Raw genomic sequence first — 16345 nt, 5'->3', positions numbered from 1 at the left:
TTTTCTAGCTTAAACTTCCAAATATTAGATTGTTATTTCTTCATTTGCAAGATGGAAGAGCCCTTAATTAGATTTTGATTTCTGATGTAGTGTGCAACAGTCTTAGCCTTTGATGAGCTGGGGTGGGCTCCTTCAGTATAAGTCTGAAGTACATTTTCTAATCTCTTTATTTTTTTAATGGCTCTTTGATGAATTCCTCCCATTTACCAGCATCTTCTGGAACTGCTGACACCCCAGTAGAACAAATATTGCAGTAGCAATAGCGAGGTTATATGCAAATATGAACTATTCCTATGATGAACACTTCTGCTTATATTCCAACACCACTGCCAAATTTTGCTATAACAGAGGCCCCCATTTGGCTGATACTCTCCCATGAATCACAAGTCATGATAAGGTGGGTTTTTTTATGCAAATATAATTAACATATTCATCCCAGAGCTTTTTGTACAGTGTTATGGTACTGTGGATATGAGTTCTGTGCCACTGTCAGCTCATAGCTCACAGAATCACAGAATGGTTGAGGTTGGCAGGGACCTCTGGATGTCATCTGGTCCAACCCCACCCTGCTCAAGCAGGATCACCTACAGCAGGCTGCCCAGCACTGTGTCCAGACAGCTTTTGAATATCTCCTAGAACAGAGACTCCACAACCTTTCTCGGCAACCTGCTCCAGTGCTCAGTTGCCCTCACAGTAAAAAAGTGTTTCCTGATGTTCAGAAGGAACCTCCTGTGCCTCCGTTTGTGCCCACTGCCTCTGGGCCTGTCACTGGGCACCACTGAAAAGAGCCTGGCTTTCCCTTCAGGTATTTATATGCATCAGTAAGATCCCTCCTGAACCTTCTCTTTTCCAGGCTAAACAGTCCCAGCTCCCTCAGCCTTTCCTCATACATGAGATTCTCCAGTCCCTTATCCCATTAGTGGCCCTTTTCTGGACTCTCTCCTGTAGCTCCACACCCATAGTTGCAACTTTAAGGATGAGAAATGGCATTTTCATCAACAATGTTATAGTAGCCACAAGAAAAATTACTCTATAAGTAGAACCCCACAGAAAGAAGCATCTAGCAAGCAGTTGCCTATGCTTCCTGCTTCAGGGGAATAAAGTAGTCATCCCCTGTGAAAACTCAACAAGCCGAAGTAGGTTTCTGCATTGATCCTGATACAGAAGTCTTGGTGGTCCATTACTGATTCCCTCTACCTTATTCCCAGAAACTGAGCTTCAAGAAAACTTAGTGGTGGATCTACTTGTATAAAAAGGAAAACAAAAAGATGAAAGAGAAGGCTATCCTTATCCTGCAGAGGTCTTAAGAGGATCTCACATTCTGTAGGACAGGCACGAAGTCCAGATCAGTTCTTCAGAGCACAGAAATGTTGTATAGCAATGTTGTATTTATACTGACTACTTTTTTTTTTTTTTAAACAGTGCTAGAAACCTGTCTTCAAGTGGCTCACTACCACCACGCTTACATCTAGGTTTGTATCCTGCATTCCTGCATTTTTTGTACAAAAATGACTGAAAGTTGAAAGGTGGCTTCAGTGCAGTTAATCTTTTTTTTTTTTTTTTCTTTATGGATGTTTCTGTTTGAACCGTGAACAGAAAACTATCAAGTGCCTGAAAGGCATCTTGTGTAACTTACTTAATCTGAATCTAAGATGTTTTTTTCCCATGAAGTTTGGGCTTACTGCCTAGTTAAATTATCATCAAAACTTCATATAAGCATCTTTTTCAATATAGCCAATACTACTGAGAGCTGAGCAACACTACCTGCAAGTCACTGTGGTATACTAATACTCTTGAAAAAGGGAGAAAACACTTTCCATGTGAAATATGCTGCATGTTTATCTCGTCATAACAAGTAAAAAGAAAGGAAGCTTAGAAATCAATTGCTCTGCAAATAATTTTTCACATACGGTAACAGCTGCCAATGCCTTAGTGATATTTTTTAGTTTCTCCATGCTAAAAAGACAAGGAATGCAAGGAGACAACATTACTTCTGTCTAAAGAAACTGGAGATGCTCTCAACTGAGAAATTGTGGTACAGAAGCTAAACAGATGTAACCTCTATTTCAAGTTCATCTGATTTTAAGGAAACCTGAACTGCAAGAGTTCAGTTAAAGTCCCTGTGCAGCACGGATGATTTAATGTAAAGAACCTGATTTCATACAGAGCCCTAAATCTGATTTCAAATCAATTCAAAATGTCTCAGTATCAGAGTGATATAAATCCTTCATGACTTATTAAATCAAGATTGTACACCCTGTATGCAATCCACAGATTAAATTATTTTCCTGGTTTTAACCTGGTTTTAATTTTTTTCTACTTTTATATCTTTGAAGGCAGCAACAGCAGATCTCCTTCAAGAGGCGTAGCTGACATGAGACCTCCATTGCCAATTCCTAGCAGACAGACTGCTCACCAAACGAACATGGAGGAAGATGAGGTACAAAACATTACAAGTATTATCCATAACTGCTAAACACAGCAAATTTTCTGATTTCAAGAGAGAACATTTTTCAAAGTTGTTTTTCTAGTTAGTAGTCACTGTCAGGATGTTAGTAGGTACTTTCAGTTTCCTTTTCTGTGTCAAAATTTAGAGCCTTATTTTGTCTTCACCAAGAAAAACAACAGCAAAAACCCAGTAAAACAAAATAAGAAAAATACTTGTTTGCTGGATTATTTGTTTTGCAAAATTGCCTTCAACTAGCATTACATATTCAGTTCTCCTTCCACAAAACCTTGGTGGGTAAAGAATTCATACCCTTTAAGTGCATTTTTGTTTCACATTTCTTTAAATATGACAAGTTTAGAGGAAACCAGTCCTGTTGATAACACTGCTTGGCAACCATACATGGTATGTTCACAGGAAGTCTGCATTATTGTCTTAGATGATAGTTAAAAAATAAAAGTAAAATATACAATACTTTTTTTAAAAACTCAGAGAAATTAAGGCAACGGATGCTAGTGTCCCAGGCAGACAAAAGAGAAAATGTCACTTAAAATCTATCTTTTACTGAAAATATTTGGAAATATGTTTTCCTAGCTTACCTGCAGACATCTTATAGCTAGGTCTTTAGTATTTTCAAATGTATCCAAGTGAGCAAATAATTTTAAGATCATTTAGTGCTACTTCTATACCAGTATGATCCCTGAAGCTCATACCTTCAGAGATTCTGCACACAAACCCAAACATCCCTCACATTCAAATTTCTCTCTACTTACTTGTATGTTGTTAACATCACAAGCTAATTCATTGTCAGCTGACTTTCTCTTTTATCCTCTCTCACAAAAAACATAGGACTCACTAAACGATGAATGGTATGTTGCTTATGTTAGTCGGCCAGAAGCAGAAGCAGCTCTTCGAAAAATAAACAAGGTACTCTTTAAATCATTGGTGATTTTCACCATCTCCTAGCTAGATGTCCTTGCAGTCATATGGGAAGAGTGAAGGTAAATAACATGGTAAGGTTATAGCCTCAATATAGATACTTAGAGTGAGGGATTTACCTTGAATATCTTTACCCACATAAAAGTTACACATGTAGTCTAAACCAGCCATGAAGGCTGTTGTTTTGCATAGTCCAAGAGAATAAATTATGTGTCTCCAGAATGCAGTTCCCCCTTGCCTCTCTTAGGAGGAGAGACTTGTTCTCTGGAAATAGTTCTCTGTCACCAGTGAGCAACTTGTTGTAAATTCCAAGTTTTAGATAGCTTGAATTAGATGAGATGGAACCCCACAATTTTCTAGGCCATATTTACCAGCAAAAAGAAGTACAGATTCAAACAGATGAAACCCAGGCTTAACTGTGCGTGTGGAGGTGAACTAACTTGGATCCCATCACTGTGGGAAATCTGTTTATTCTGTGGTGTCTCACAGCACATGCAGTGAGCTGAAGATGACAAGTACAGCATTTCAATGACTTGTACTAAGGTCCAGCTTATGAGATTACAATTCAATGCCTTTAAGAAAGGGTGTTTCAATGGAATACTTGTTAAAACACATCTGAAATGACAAAAAGCACACAGAGAGTGAAACAGTATCACTGCCTTTACCAAAATTACAAAGACACTACCATTATTTTAGGCTGCCTGTAAATAAATCTCGCATACGAACTTTGACTGGCACTTACCAGAAATGAACTGCTCTTCTGGTTAAAATGACATGAGGTTTGGCCTTTGATATTTTACTTCCTCCTTTAACAGAATCTCTCCCTCATAGAACACCATTCCTCCCTTCCCTAAAAATCTACATTTGTATCAGACAGGAAAGTTTTAAGTAGCAAATTGAAAAATAAAATATTTGAGAAATTACCTGAACTCTTTAATAGTGCCGTTTCTCTTACTAGGAGGAAAGAGATGTCAGAAAGAACAAACACTTAAAAGCACGAGTTCTTTAGTTAAGCTTGTTATACTGATCAAACCCCAAAGTGATGTTTATTTGTCATCTTTCATTTTTTCATCTTTCAGGATGGAACATTCTTGGTAAGAGACAGCTCAAGAAAAACTGCTACTCATCCATATGTACTGATGGTGCTGTACAGAGATAAAGTATACAACATCCAGATTCGTTACCAGGAGCAAAATCACATATATTTGTTAGGAACTGGCTTAAAAGGAAAAGAGGTACTATGTGTTTTTCACACTATTTCCCTTCGTCTTAAGGTATCACCTGTCTAAATCCTAAGTGTCAGGCTACTGAACCTGTTACTCCAGTGGAATTCTGCTTATTGTCTTAGAGTTATTCCTGATAGAATACGTAACTGCTGGAAGTAAAATCAGATTCCCCTGATTGCACTCAGGGAATGAAGGGATAGCCTTAGAATGCAGCTTTTAGAAATCCATATACCTGGTTAGGGAATGTTTGTTTACCACTGAGATACCAGATAAGGGAATATACACTTGAGAGCAAATCCAAAGCTGCCAAATTCATTATTCCACTCTACTCAGCGCTTGTCAGGCCACACCTGGAGTACTGTGTACAGTTCTGGTCCCCGTGATACAAAAAAGACATGGACAGGCTGGAAGGGGTCCAGAGAAGGGCCACCAAGAAGATCCAAGGACTGGGAAGCTGCCATATGAGGATAGGCTGGGAGAGCTGGGTTTGTTCAGCCTTGAGAAAAGGAGGCTTAGAGGGGATCTCATCCCCATGTGCCAGTACTTAAGGGGCAGCTACAAAGAAGATGGAGCCTCCCTTTTTGCACAGAGTCACACGGAGAGGACAAGGGGGAATGGACACAAGTTGCTCTTGGGGAGATTCCAATTGGACACCAGAGGGAAATTTTTCTACACTGAGGACAGTCACCATTGGAATAATCTCCCCAGGGAAGTGGCAGACTTGGCCACGATGGACACCTTCAAGACTTGTCTGGACAGGGTGCTGGGCCGCCTTGTTTAGACTCTGCTCTTCCTAGAAAGGTTGGACTAGATGATCCCTGAGGTCCCTTCCAACCCGGGATTCTGTGATTCTGTGAACTTTACTGCTTTGCTCCCAGACTGTTGGTTTACCTATGTCCAGCAGTACTGCATCGGATTTACTGTCACCAGACAGCCTGGTCAGCACATGCACTGCAGTTTTGATTGAGTCAGAACTCTCTGAATTTATCAGTCACCTTTTTTGAACTTTCATGTGCAATCACCATGTCAAGCAGAACGCCAACTTCATATATTGAACAGGCCAAGACTGCATAAATTAATTCCACAACACTGCTGTAGGTCGTACACACACTAGATTAGCAGTTATTGAGCTACAGATCAAGGCAGGAATGAAAACAGCTGATCTGATACTATTTATTGGACCTTATAAGACTGCTAAATATTTAGAGTTAAAAAAAACCCAAGTCTTTTGGTGTTACTAATTACTAATAATTCTGACATTTTTACCATAACCTTCTCATTTTTTCTATCCCACAGGATTTTTCTTCTGTAGCAGATATCATCGATTACTTTCAAAGAACACCTCTTCTTCTGATTGATGGAAAAGACAGAGGTTCAAGAAACCAGTGCATGTTAAAATATGCTGCAGGACATATTTAAGTAAGACCCTAAGGAAGATCACATATAGCATCAAAGCCTATTGAAGTTTGTAAACTTCAGGATATTTCCTTTTTCAGCAGACTAAAATCATGAAGTCATTAAAAATCCTTTTAATTTTAAGGAAAAAGGACAATGTTATTTTTAAATTATGCCTTAAATGCAGTACTCTATAAATCTGATTTTCCTACAATGTGTTTATTACTGTCCACTAATCATACAGTACATGAGAATTTTTTTCTTCCAACATATGTATATCTTCTTGAAATGATTTCCATGCCAAATTAGAGTACCCATGAAATAAATACCAATACAAGTCTCTGCTTTCATAGGAGAGAAAAAAAAGAGTAAGCTATTTTTCAGATCAGAACTGCAGCAGCAATTATGTTATTTACAGTCAAACAGAGTAGACCCAAACCTTGTCAAGGCTGACAAGTAGGCAAAAGACAATAAAAGCCCTTTTTTTTCCCCACAGTACACTTCCCAATAAATCTAGCTTTGGCCACTTTTATGAAAAGACTCTGACCTGGATCCTAAAGACACCTAGGTTTCTGCAACACCAAAAAAAAAAACCCAACCCTGGATATGCAGCTGCCTGTCCACATCTGTCTAATTCAGCTATGAAACTGTCTTTGTTCACAGTTTTTTAGAAAAATAAAAAATCTACAGGTATGCTATTCTCTCTGCCATACCACTGACAATTCATTGATGGCATGTCTTAGCCCACAAATGGGAATTATGTATCTCCTAGGATCCTCTAACCTCACTCAGAAACAAGCTTTTCTCCCTTCACACAAAACTCTCTTCAGCTGTGTCTTTCTGACTCTAAATTAAGCAACTAACTTTTTTATAGGAGACAAGTCAACGAGATTATCATCATGTGGTTCTTAATTGGCAGAACACACCCAAATCTCTTAGAAAGCAGACAGACACAATCAGGCTAAACATAGTTCCTCTTATACAACTGCTCTCTGTTTTTACTGTATTTTTCCACGAAAAACAGTAACGTTCTCAGTTCTAAAATACAAGTTGCAACTGAGGACCACTGAAGCACACTATATCGAGAGTTTTTCCTTCTCCTTCATTAAGTGGGATTTATCCAAGTCTTTGCCTTGGTTTTCTAGTAACCTTTGTTTTCTGACAAGACCTTGGTTTGATAATGATTTTAGACTGTCACACTTTCTCTCCTTTAAAGCCATTTGTGTGTATATCACTTAAAACATCTGAATCAAAATTCAAGGCAGAAAAATATCTTCCGTGTTATCTTCGTGTAACAGCTTCTCTGATAAGATAATCAGATTTCACAAACAATTTCATCTCAAGTATATATGTTTTGTAAATGTTATCTTCCTTTCTAATACATTTAGTGAAGGGCTTGAATTCAAAGATAGCAAATTTAATTTCCATGCAACTATGAGTCAAAAGACAAAGGATTAAAAATAAAAAGTTAAAAATTATCCAGCCGAGAAAATCTGTTTCTAGTCCAATATTTTAGGAAAGCTCACTACTAATCTTGTGACAGAAAAGTCAGTTATAAGGTATGTTTTTAAAAAATGCTAAAATTAAGAACAACATCTGCCCTGTTACCACTGCCATGTTATATGAGCTGGAGGTTGTAATTCTAGTCCATTGTAATGCCTTGAAAATTGTGATAACCTAGAAATGCCTCCTATGGAATCGTGTTTTATTTGTTTTAAATAATCTCATTAGTGAAAGAGAAATACAATGTAAACCAGCATAACAAATGATAACACTAATTATTTTTTTTCAGCAGAGAGGGTCTTGATTTGATTATTCAGATAAACATATTTTCCATATCAATACAAACACACACCAACATTAAAACATATCCACTATTAAAGTATGATTGAATGTTACTTGTTATGAACTACACAAAAATACTGGCTACTCAAATTTTGGGCCAAGAAGATTTCAGGATAGAGTATTTAGACCACTAACTCTTTCTTTCTTTTGAGCTAGGTGCATTAGAAAGTCACTACAGAAACTAGAATGAAAGTACTTTCGGTTTTCCAGAAGTAATCTGCTGTTTGGCCCCCTTCCTCAGCAACATTTTTAGAATAAGGAAGGCAGATCAAGAGACAATTTGCAGTTCCTCCTTTACTGACTATTTCTTATCCCATTTTCCAGAGCACAACTGAGATAAGAGAGCAATGACTTGAAGTAATTTAAAATCTTGTGTCACTGTTCCAATATGTCTTTGTTTAAAGAGAGACAACCACGCTGGAAAAGCTTCATGCCCAGTTTCTTAACCTTTCTAGTTAATGAGATCAGTCTTTCCAGCCCTAGTGGGATTAATTTGGGAAGTTTGGGTTGAAAAAAATCTCTCAAAATCAATAACCTACTTAAAGCATTTTTCCACTTCACATTTTCAGTTTAAAATAAAAATAGGCTAACTGCAGGAAATCGTACTATTACTTCACAGTTCAAACTGAAGCACTATTAATAGAAGATGATGCATGAAAATGGATGCTGTTACTTAATCTGTCAAACTCCAAGTTTTTTCTTCAGCTTCTCTTAAATCTTTGGCCTTCACAGGATGGTTGAAATTCAAAACAAGGTCACAAAGGAGTAGCTGGCTTTCCACTGAAAGACAAAGTGCAAAGGATCATCATGGTATTTATTGAATGGTAGATGCTGCGGGAATGGCGATTTATATACAGCACTCGTTGAAGGATTCATCTATCAACTCTTTCAAAAATTTGAAGGACTGCCTTGTTTTGTTTACTTCAAGAAGGTTAAATAAAGTTTGATATTAGCACACTGGTAATATTTCTATTAGGAAACTATTACTGTCCTGCAAAGGAATGACATTGACTCCCTAACAGATTTTTCCCATGGTTAGCTAACATGATTCCATTTCTATGTAACTACTGTTTCATTAATTTGTCAAAACAAAAGAGCAACTGAATTGTTTGATTAGATTAAAAAACAGTTGTATGACATGGAAAACACAAGCCATTCACAACTGCACACTTTTTAAGGCAATGCCTTAAACAGCTTCCGGTTTAGCTGGATGATAAACGCAGTATTACCATTTAGTTTCTTCAGTTCATTGGACATTTTGTGAATATTTTTAATTGCAGCTTCAAGGTTAAACTGCTCAGCAGCAGCAGCATTTTTGAATGACTGTAAGAAATAGAAACAAAACATAACTGCCAGTCTATGTATGATCCATAAACTCATCATAACTTTTATGAATTTTATGGATTGAATTACTTCATGAACTTTATTAAGTTTATGAAACACAAACTAATAATAACCTTTATGAATTTTTATTTGGTTTTCTAAAATAATATTTTAACTAAACTGTTCCCCCTTTTATAATTATCTACTTATTATGGCAAATTGCAACTACTGAAGGCAACTACTAAACACTCAGGCTTTATTTTTGTATCTGTTCCTCTGTTTCTATTTTTTTTTAGCAAACAACTGCAATGAAATTAAACATACGTAAAATTTCATCTCCTCACCAGCATTTTTAAAAGTTTTGTTTTCGACCTCAGAATCTCGATGAAAATTAATCGTCAGGTAATATTTAGTCAACCACAAGATGGAGCTATTGTGAGGTTAACATGCATAATAACAGAACTTACTGTCACTATTAGCACTGAATGTTAATGAATCTGCTAATACCTGCCTGGGAACATTTGTGTCTGTATAGGCAATTATTTTATAATCAACATCTTCTTGCTTATTTTGGAGATCATCTTCCCTCCCTTTAACATTGTATTTAAAAAAACCAATCAAAATCTGGAGAAAATTAAGACTAGAAACCATCTGAAATTAAGTATAATTTGAATTTTTAAACTTATACTACACTCTTTTTTAGAATTTATCTTTTTAGGACAAATATTAAAGAAACTTGCACATATTTTTTTGGCCTAGTTATCAGCTCTCTATCATTCAGAAATTCTAAAAGTAAAGCCTGAAAAAACTCTGGGCGATTCATAAATAATGCTCACTTTGTAGAACACCTCAACACATTGAGAGTTATGACAAAAAAACCTAAACATACATTTAGCATAGATTCTTTGTCCAAGTCTCTCTTCCCTTCAGACAGTGGCTTTGCATTGAGGTCATCAGCCAGGGCCAAAGATCCTAGAAGGAGAAACCCAAAATTATTATGGAGTAATATATATGTATGTATATATCTCATATCAAATATGTAATAGCATTTGATAAATATAATGATTAGACCTTGTTTTCATTAGTGTTATTTGAAAGTAGAGTCTAAGGGGTTGAATAGCTTTATTTCTTCTTGAGGAAATTTTTTTGTTGATTAAATCTTGGGTTTTATGTATTTTGCTTTATTTAGAGACAGTGTTTCAGAAATTTTTTAGCACTTAAACGTGGAACAACTAACAGCTGATTAGCATATTTATAATAGTGATGAAGAAGTCCTCAAATAATTTTTTAAATTATTTTTTAATAGAAAACTTTATAAAAGAGCTAAAAAGGCAATACAATTGTTTTCTATCATCAATTTATGGAAGGAGAATCTAAAGCACACACATAAAAAAAGTGTTGAATGTCTGCTGGTCAGTAACAGAGCTGAGATTAAATACCAGATCCCTGGGCTCTTTCATCCCCCATTCTCTCTCCTTTCTTTCCTTACACGTTAGGACACTCTCAGGTAAATGTATGACATCCCTGGAAAGCTGTTTCAACACTGAAAACAGGGAAAAAAAAAGGGGATGGTTATTTTACCCTGGTATTGTGTGTGTTCAGAAAGGGTGTTATTCAATGAAAAGTACCCTGCTCTTAGGTAAAAGGGCAGAAGAAAGAGGTCCTCCCCCGAACTGGCCTGAATGAGCACAAAGCCCTCAGTGGGGCTGGCGGGTGGGAGCAGTGTCCTGCTCATCATGAAGCACCTCCCCAGGAGGGCACCAGCTCTGGTGCCCATGTGGACCACCCTGAAGCCTGTGACAAGGGAGCCCCATGGGGCTTGAGGATTTCCCCGTTACCAGCGGCTGTCCCCAATGAGCAGTAGTGCAGGAGGGGAGCCTCAAGGGAAGCCTGAAATGCAGTGATGGCAGCTACCACACAGGCTGGTCAGACTATGGTGACAGCGCTCTCCTGTTCTTGGGGGTGCTTTGTGGCTTGCGGAGAGTCAAAACCATCAGCACCCAACCCCTACTGGCATGCGGGCGTATAAAGCCTCACACCTCCCGGGTTACTGGTGCCCAAGGCCCTACTTGCAGGTGTAGCCTGCAGGGATGGTCCATCCACTCTTGAAGGCCAGGCTCCTGGTTGCCCCTGTTCCCCAGCACGCACAGCCGGTGCAAACAGAAAACTCGCAGAACACCAGATACCACAGGGTGATTTTGCTCCTCCTCCCCTGCTGCCACAAAGGCAAGCAGGGCCGTGCCTGAGGAAACCGCAGCCTGGCTGACCTCCAGTGCCTCAGTCTGCAGGGAGGCAGCAACACAGCCCTTTGCATCAGAGGTGAAAACCACCAGCAGGCAGCGGAAAGAGCTGGTCACTCCAGTTCAGCACTGGGAGGCTCCAATCCCCGGAGGGCTGCAAACAGCTCCCGTGGCCTGGGGCAGGCAGCAGCCCACACAGGCAGAGGGAAGGCAATGCCCCCATGCACGGGCAGCCCTGCTGCTTCGCCGCCTTCTGCTTTGCTCAGCAGGGAAAGCCCCATGATGCATCCCTCTTCCAGCACATGAAATGTCAGTAGTTGCAAGAGCCCTGCAGGAGTTAAGACTTTAGGAGTGGGAGGTAAAAAGTAACCACAAATGGTGCAAGAGCTGAAGAAGAAATAGAGAAGAGACTGAGGTGTCAACGGGGGAGAGATGAATGGCGATTTCCCCTCATCCTTTGAGGACCTGCCTGTGGAACGCTTATTGCATGTTGCAGCCACTAATTGATAAGCAATCAGTTCCTTTTTGTCATCAATTTAAATTCACATGGAGTAAGAGTAATATACCTAAGCACAACAATGATCACTGCCCTTAGATGCACATATCTGACTTGAGTTGGAATCAACATAAACTGCTAAATAGTGACCTGCAGTTGGGAACTGTTCACTTCTTCCCCACTGTGTGCCCCGTAGTACTTGAAGCCAACGACACCAAGCAAGGGAATGGCTGTCAGCACTTTAATTTAATGCAACCACTTCTCCTGCGCTCATTGTTCCTCTGTATTTTGAACTTGCTGTTTGGCACCAGTGGAGGAGGGTTACCAGTACCTCAGAGGAGAGTGGAATTACTCGGCTGGGCAGTAGGGGACAGATGGACAGAGAAGTCAGCTGCCTGCCATTTACTTACTCTTCCATTCTCTGTCTTTTTCAGGGGTGTGCTTTCACAAAACTTCTTTAAAATAAAGCATTCTAAATGTTTTGTGACTGCAGGTGAAGCTAAATTGCAACTCAGCATAGCATTTTCTGTTAAGGCACAATTAAACCATGATTCAAAGAGAAAACATGATATGTTGCTTAGATTGTGGGGCTTTCTGAAAATGAGAAATGCAGAGCAGGAAACACTTTACACACGCACTAATTCCTGTACTGTAGTCTTTCGGTTTAAAAGGTCTTGCAAGGACCCCAGTGCAAACAAGCTAGCTGAGCCCTTTCTGTATGCCTCTAAGGAGAAAGTCCTCTGTGGTTGGCAGCGGCTGGTGATTTTGCTGGCAGAATACCAGTGTATAGGTGTGTACAAAGAAAATATACAACAAGGTGTTTTTATATATCTCCTATATATAAAAGAATATATAAAATTGGATATAAAATATATGTATTAAAAAGTAAAACAGTAGCCTAGCAAGTTCCTGAGAACATTTATGTTACTATAACCAGAAGATATTTTCTTGAATAAACTGTAAAGGAGAATGCTTAAATGGCTGCCAGGAATGAGGTTAGCAGAGGAAGCTATAATGAAGATAAACAGGCACTTGCTTTACTGTATAGATTGCTAGGAAAAACAGGTGGTGTGTCCTAGTATGGTAGTAAAGGAAGGCAAAGATATAGCTGACCTCAAGAGAAGAGAATAACCAAGTAATTGGGAGTTTTTCAAGACATGGGAGACAGTTCCACATTGACCTCTGTTCAAATATTTTATTTGAGTTTACTTTCTACATTTGCTCTTCTTTTCCACATCCTATAATAATGTCTCACATTGTACCTCAATTCTTCTGTGAACTAACTGTAGAAGAAACAATAGAATATTGTAACCACCAGAAAATTACATGCAAAATATGTACAATAAACTGAGTTGCCAGAACTAACTGGATAAACCAAGTAGAGTGGTTCTTAAAGGCAAGGCCTTTATAAAAATAATTTTCAATAATATGAGATATTAACAAGCAAGATGACCAAGAGTGCAGGAGGTTGATTGTGCAAGGCATTTTCTTTTAAGCAGGAAAAAAAAGAGAATAAGAGATATTTAATTTCTACAGTCCAATTTACTTGGAACTGAAATACCTTCTGGATTTCTTTATAAGGTAATATGTCAAAATGAAAAATTGAAATTAATAATTTAAATTATTAAGTTACACCCCTATGTGAGGAGCGTTCTCTTAAGTGTTGCTAAGAATTTTGCATCAACATGTCAGTTTACGAGCTGAAGTTTCAGTTTTACTGAAATAAACCTCCAGGTTTATGTGCACATACATGCAGTTGAAGTTGATTGTAACTCTGATCTTGGGCTGGTCTGGCTGTGGCTACTTTAAGACATGCCTCCCTGGAGTCTTTCTGAGAACACACTCAGTTATGGAAGGTGAATCTCAGGTAAAGACAGAATTACTACCAAACCAATTCTCTAAGGAGAGAAGAAGATCAGGAAGACTAGAAATATATTTCAGGTCATGAATTTAGGATTATGATGTGAATCAGCAAGCACTGCAGGCAACTAAACCAGTGCAGATCACTTTACAGAACTGCCTGCCTCACCTCTGCAGCAAAATTACTCTGAATATAATTTCAGTCAAAAATAAAGCAATTAAATATACAACCACTGAACAGGAGGCTATCAAAATACAGGATATCCAAATTTATTTTTCTGTATAATCAGACAAGAAGTAAAAAGAGAGAGACCATGATCTCATGTTGTACCTCACAGTTATAAAAATATTTTAAAGAAATTATTCTAATGGGAGGTAGAAAAAAAATGTACTCACTTCAAAGACAAACAGTATTTTAGTGAGTGGCTTAATAAACATTAATAGAGTCTATCTTTTAAGGAAAACATATTTACAAACACTGCAATACCTAGGGGATGATATAGGGAAATAAAATTTTACTGTTTATTAACTATTTGCTGTTACTTTAAAAGCTTTAGCTTTTATAAAATTTTCCTAGTGGATCTAATAGGAGAGTTTGAAGTTTCAATGAATGTTATGAAACTTTCACATCAAAAGCTCTAACAAAAGACGAACTGCTTTTTTACCATTGCCTGAGTATAAAAAAAATTATTAATCCAGATTGTGAGGAAATTCAAATAGAAATCAAAGCAACACAGACACACAAAATCACGCAACCTCAGGATATGAGGGTTATTTCTGATGAAATAATGTATTTCACAAGCTTTAGAGCATGTGTAAGATTTTCACTGATGAAAACTGGTAAATACTGAGGGCAATAAAAAGCCTGACCAGATCATGGTAGAAAACAGTAAAGCAAAAGCCAGACTTTGTCTTGAAAAGTTTACAATCCAATTAGCTGAGGCAACGAGTGACAGGTAGAATAGATTGCTAAGTGAACTGACTCGCCTTAACACCTGCTCATGAACAAGGAGGATTAAACCCAGAGCTAAAATATATATTTGTGACATAGTATATTGGGTTGTGAAACTCCTTTGCTTGAGGAGTTTTCAGCCAGAAAACTTCAAGAAATTATAAAATACATAATACACTTTTCTGATAATATTTTAATAATATTTGATTAAGAAAACATTAAAAACACTAGTTTCCACCTACAGAATGAAAACCATTACAGCATTTCACAGCAGCAATGTAATTAAGTCTGTGTTGCTCTAAGAAACTGACTATATTAAATGCATATATTTTATAAAAACCAAACAACAGTTCAGACCATGTAAAATCCTGCACTTAGTAAGTGCTTGTCTGCATACTTAAGTTTTCTGATTGCTGTATGCATAGCATTATCAGACTTAGAGGCACATATCATTGCCTTACACTTTAGATACCAATTTTCATTTAAGGAGACCCTGAACAGCAGAAGATTATAGAAGAAAATAGATGAGGATCTCCTTTAGTTCTTTCACTACAGTGGGCAAAGAACTAAGAAAATGCACAGTGGCATCTGAGTGGAAGATGGACATCACTATATAGAACCCTGTTTCCTCTGTTGTTAGACCAGTAAATATATTTCTGGTCAGTGCTATGTTTTTCAAGGTTGCAGCACATCAGGTTTTAACATCCCAGATGTTCTTGTCTTCTGTTTGTTTGCATGGGCAGTTTAAAATCTAACATTAAACCTTACAAGGTGCTTCCCATTGCTCTGAAAAATTTTTCTGAAAAATATTTTCAACAATAAACAGCAGAAGCTTATGCTTTGTAGATACTCTGGAAGGTCTCCACTTGGTGTGCTGGAAAGATTTTTTTATGTGATAATAGGTTTTACACTCTAGCCTTTAAGTAGTTCTTAAATGTAGGATTTAAGATAATTATATGGGATGCTAAAGGTGTGAATAATCAATGATTGAAGGCAAGTGCTTGTACAATGCTAATACAGATAGAATCGTCTGTTGAAACTGCCTAGTTGGTGTGAATAAATTTTATGTAAAAATAAAGGCATGTTTCCTGTAGCTTTTTCCTATTTAACGTTTACAGTTTTTTAATAAAGTCAGGTGATTAGGTGGTGAATTTTTTAAGAGATAAACAGTAAATATCAATCAGGTTCTGGTGTGATAGTTTGGGGAACTAACCATAAATGTTATCCTTAATGGAACTTTGGGGGATTCACAAACATTTTTGCTTTCTTCATGATCCATATGTCATGGAAAGGGAGAATTACTCATGAAAGCAGAAGTCCTGCTTGGCATGCATAGTCTTAGCCAATGGAATTTGGAAGCACAGCTAGTCTTGTAGGGCTGTTTGAAGTGAAATTCAGATACATCCAGGAGTTGGGTGGAAGATTTTCAAGAAGCATTCGGGAACTCCTCATGCTTTTTGGATTTCACAATAAAAGTGATTTCTGATGTTACCATATATTTTTCCAATTCATAATAAAACCGTTGAAATGACATAGGGCTTCATAGCAACAGTGAACCTTCACTCATTAGCATGCAGCTACCTAGACCTGTTAAACTATATCAGATTCTAGTTCTTATATACA

General features: G+C 37.7%; 1 protein-coding gene across 4 annotated transcripts in view; it reads left to right on the top strand.

Annotated features, from left to right (window-relative positions):
• Window positions 1-10625, top strand: part of LCP2 (lymphocyte cytosolic protein 2) — a 34882-nt gene extending 24257 nt beyond the window's left edge. For all 4 annotated transcript variants that reach the window (XM_075102174.1, XM_075102175.1, XM_075102173.1 and 1 more), the window contains 6 exons: window positions 1423-1472; window positions 2337-2440; window positions 3296-3373; window positions 4465-4620; window positions 5908-6030; window positions 8584-10625. In XM_075102174.1, the coding sequence (XP_074958275.1) occupies window positions 1423-1472; window positions 2337-2440; window positions 3296-3373; window positions 4465-4620; window positions 5908-6030 (511 nt within the window). In that variant the 3' untranslated portion in view covers window positions 8584-10625. The remainder of the gene's footprint in view (window positions 1-1422; window positions 1473-2336; window positions 2441-3295; window positions 3374-4464; window positions 4621-5907; window positions 6031-8583) is intronic.
• Window positions 10626-16345: the final 5720 nt, after the last annotated feature.

The sequence above is a fragment of the Phalacrocorax aristotelis genome, chromosome 8, assembly GCF_949628215.1.
Source record: "Phalacrocorax aristotelis chromosome 8, bGulAri2.1, whole genome shotgun sequence".
NCBI classification, from domain to species: domain Eukaryota; kingdom Metazoa; phylum Chordata; class Aves; order Suliformes; family Phalacrocoracidae; genus Phalacrocorax; species Phalacrocorax aristotelis.
The sequence above is the reverse complement of the archived record's forward strand: the minus strand, read 5'-3'. Positions and strand labels throughout refer to the sequence as shown.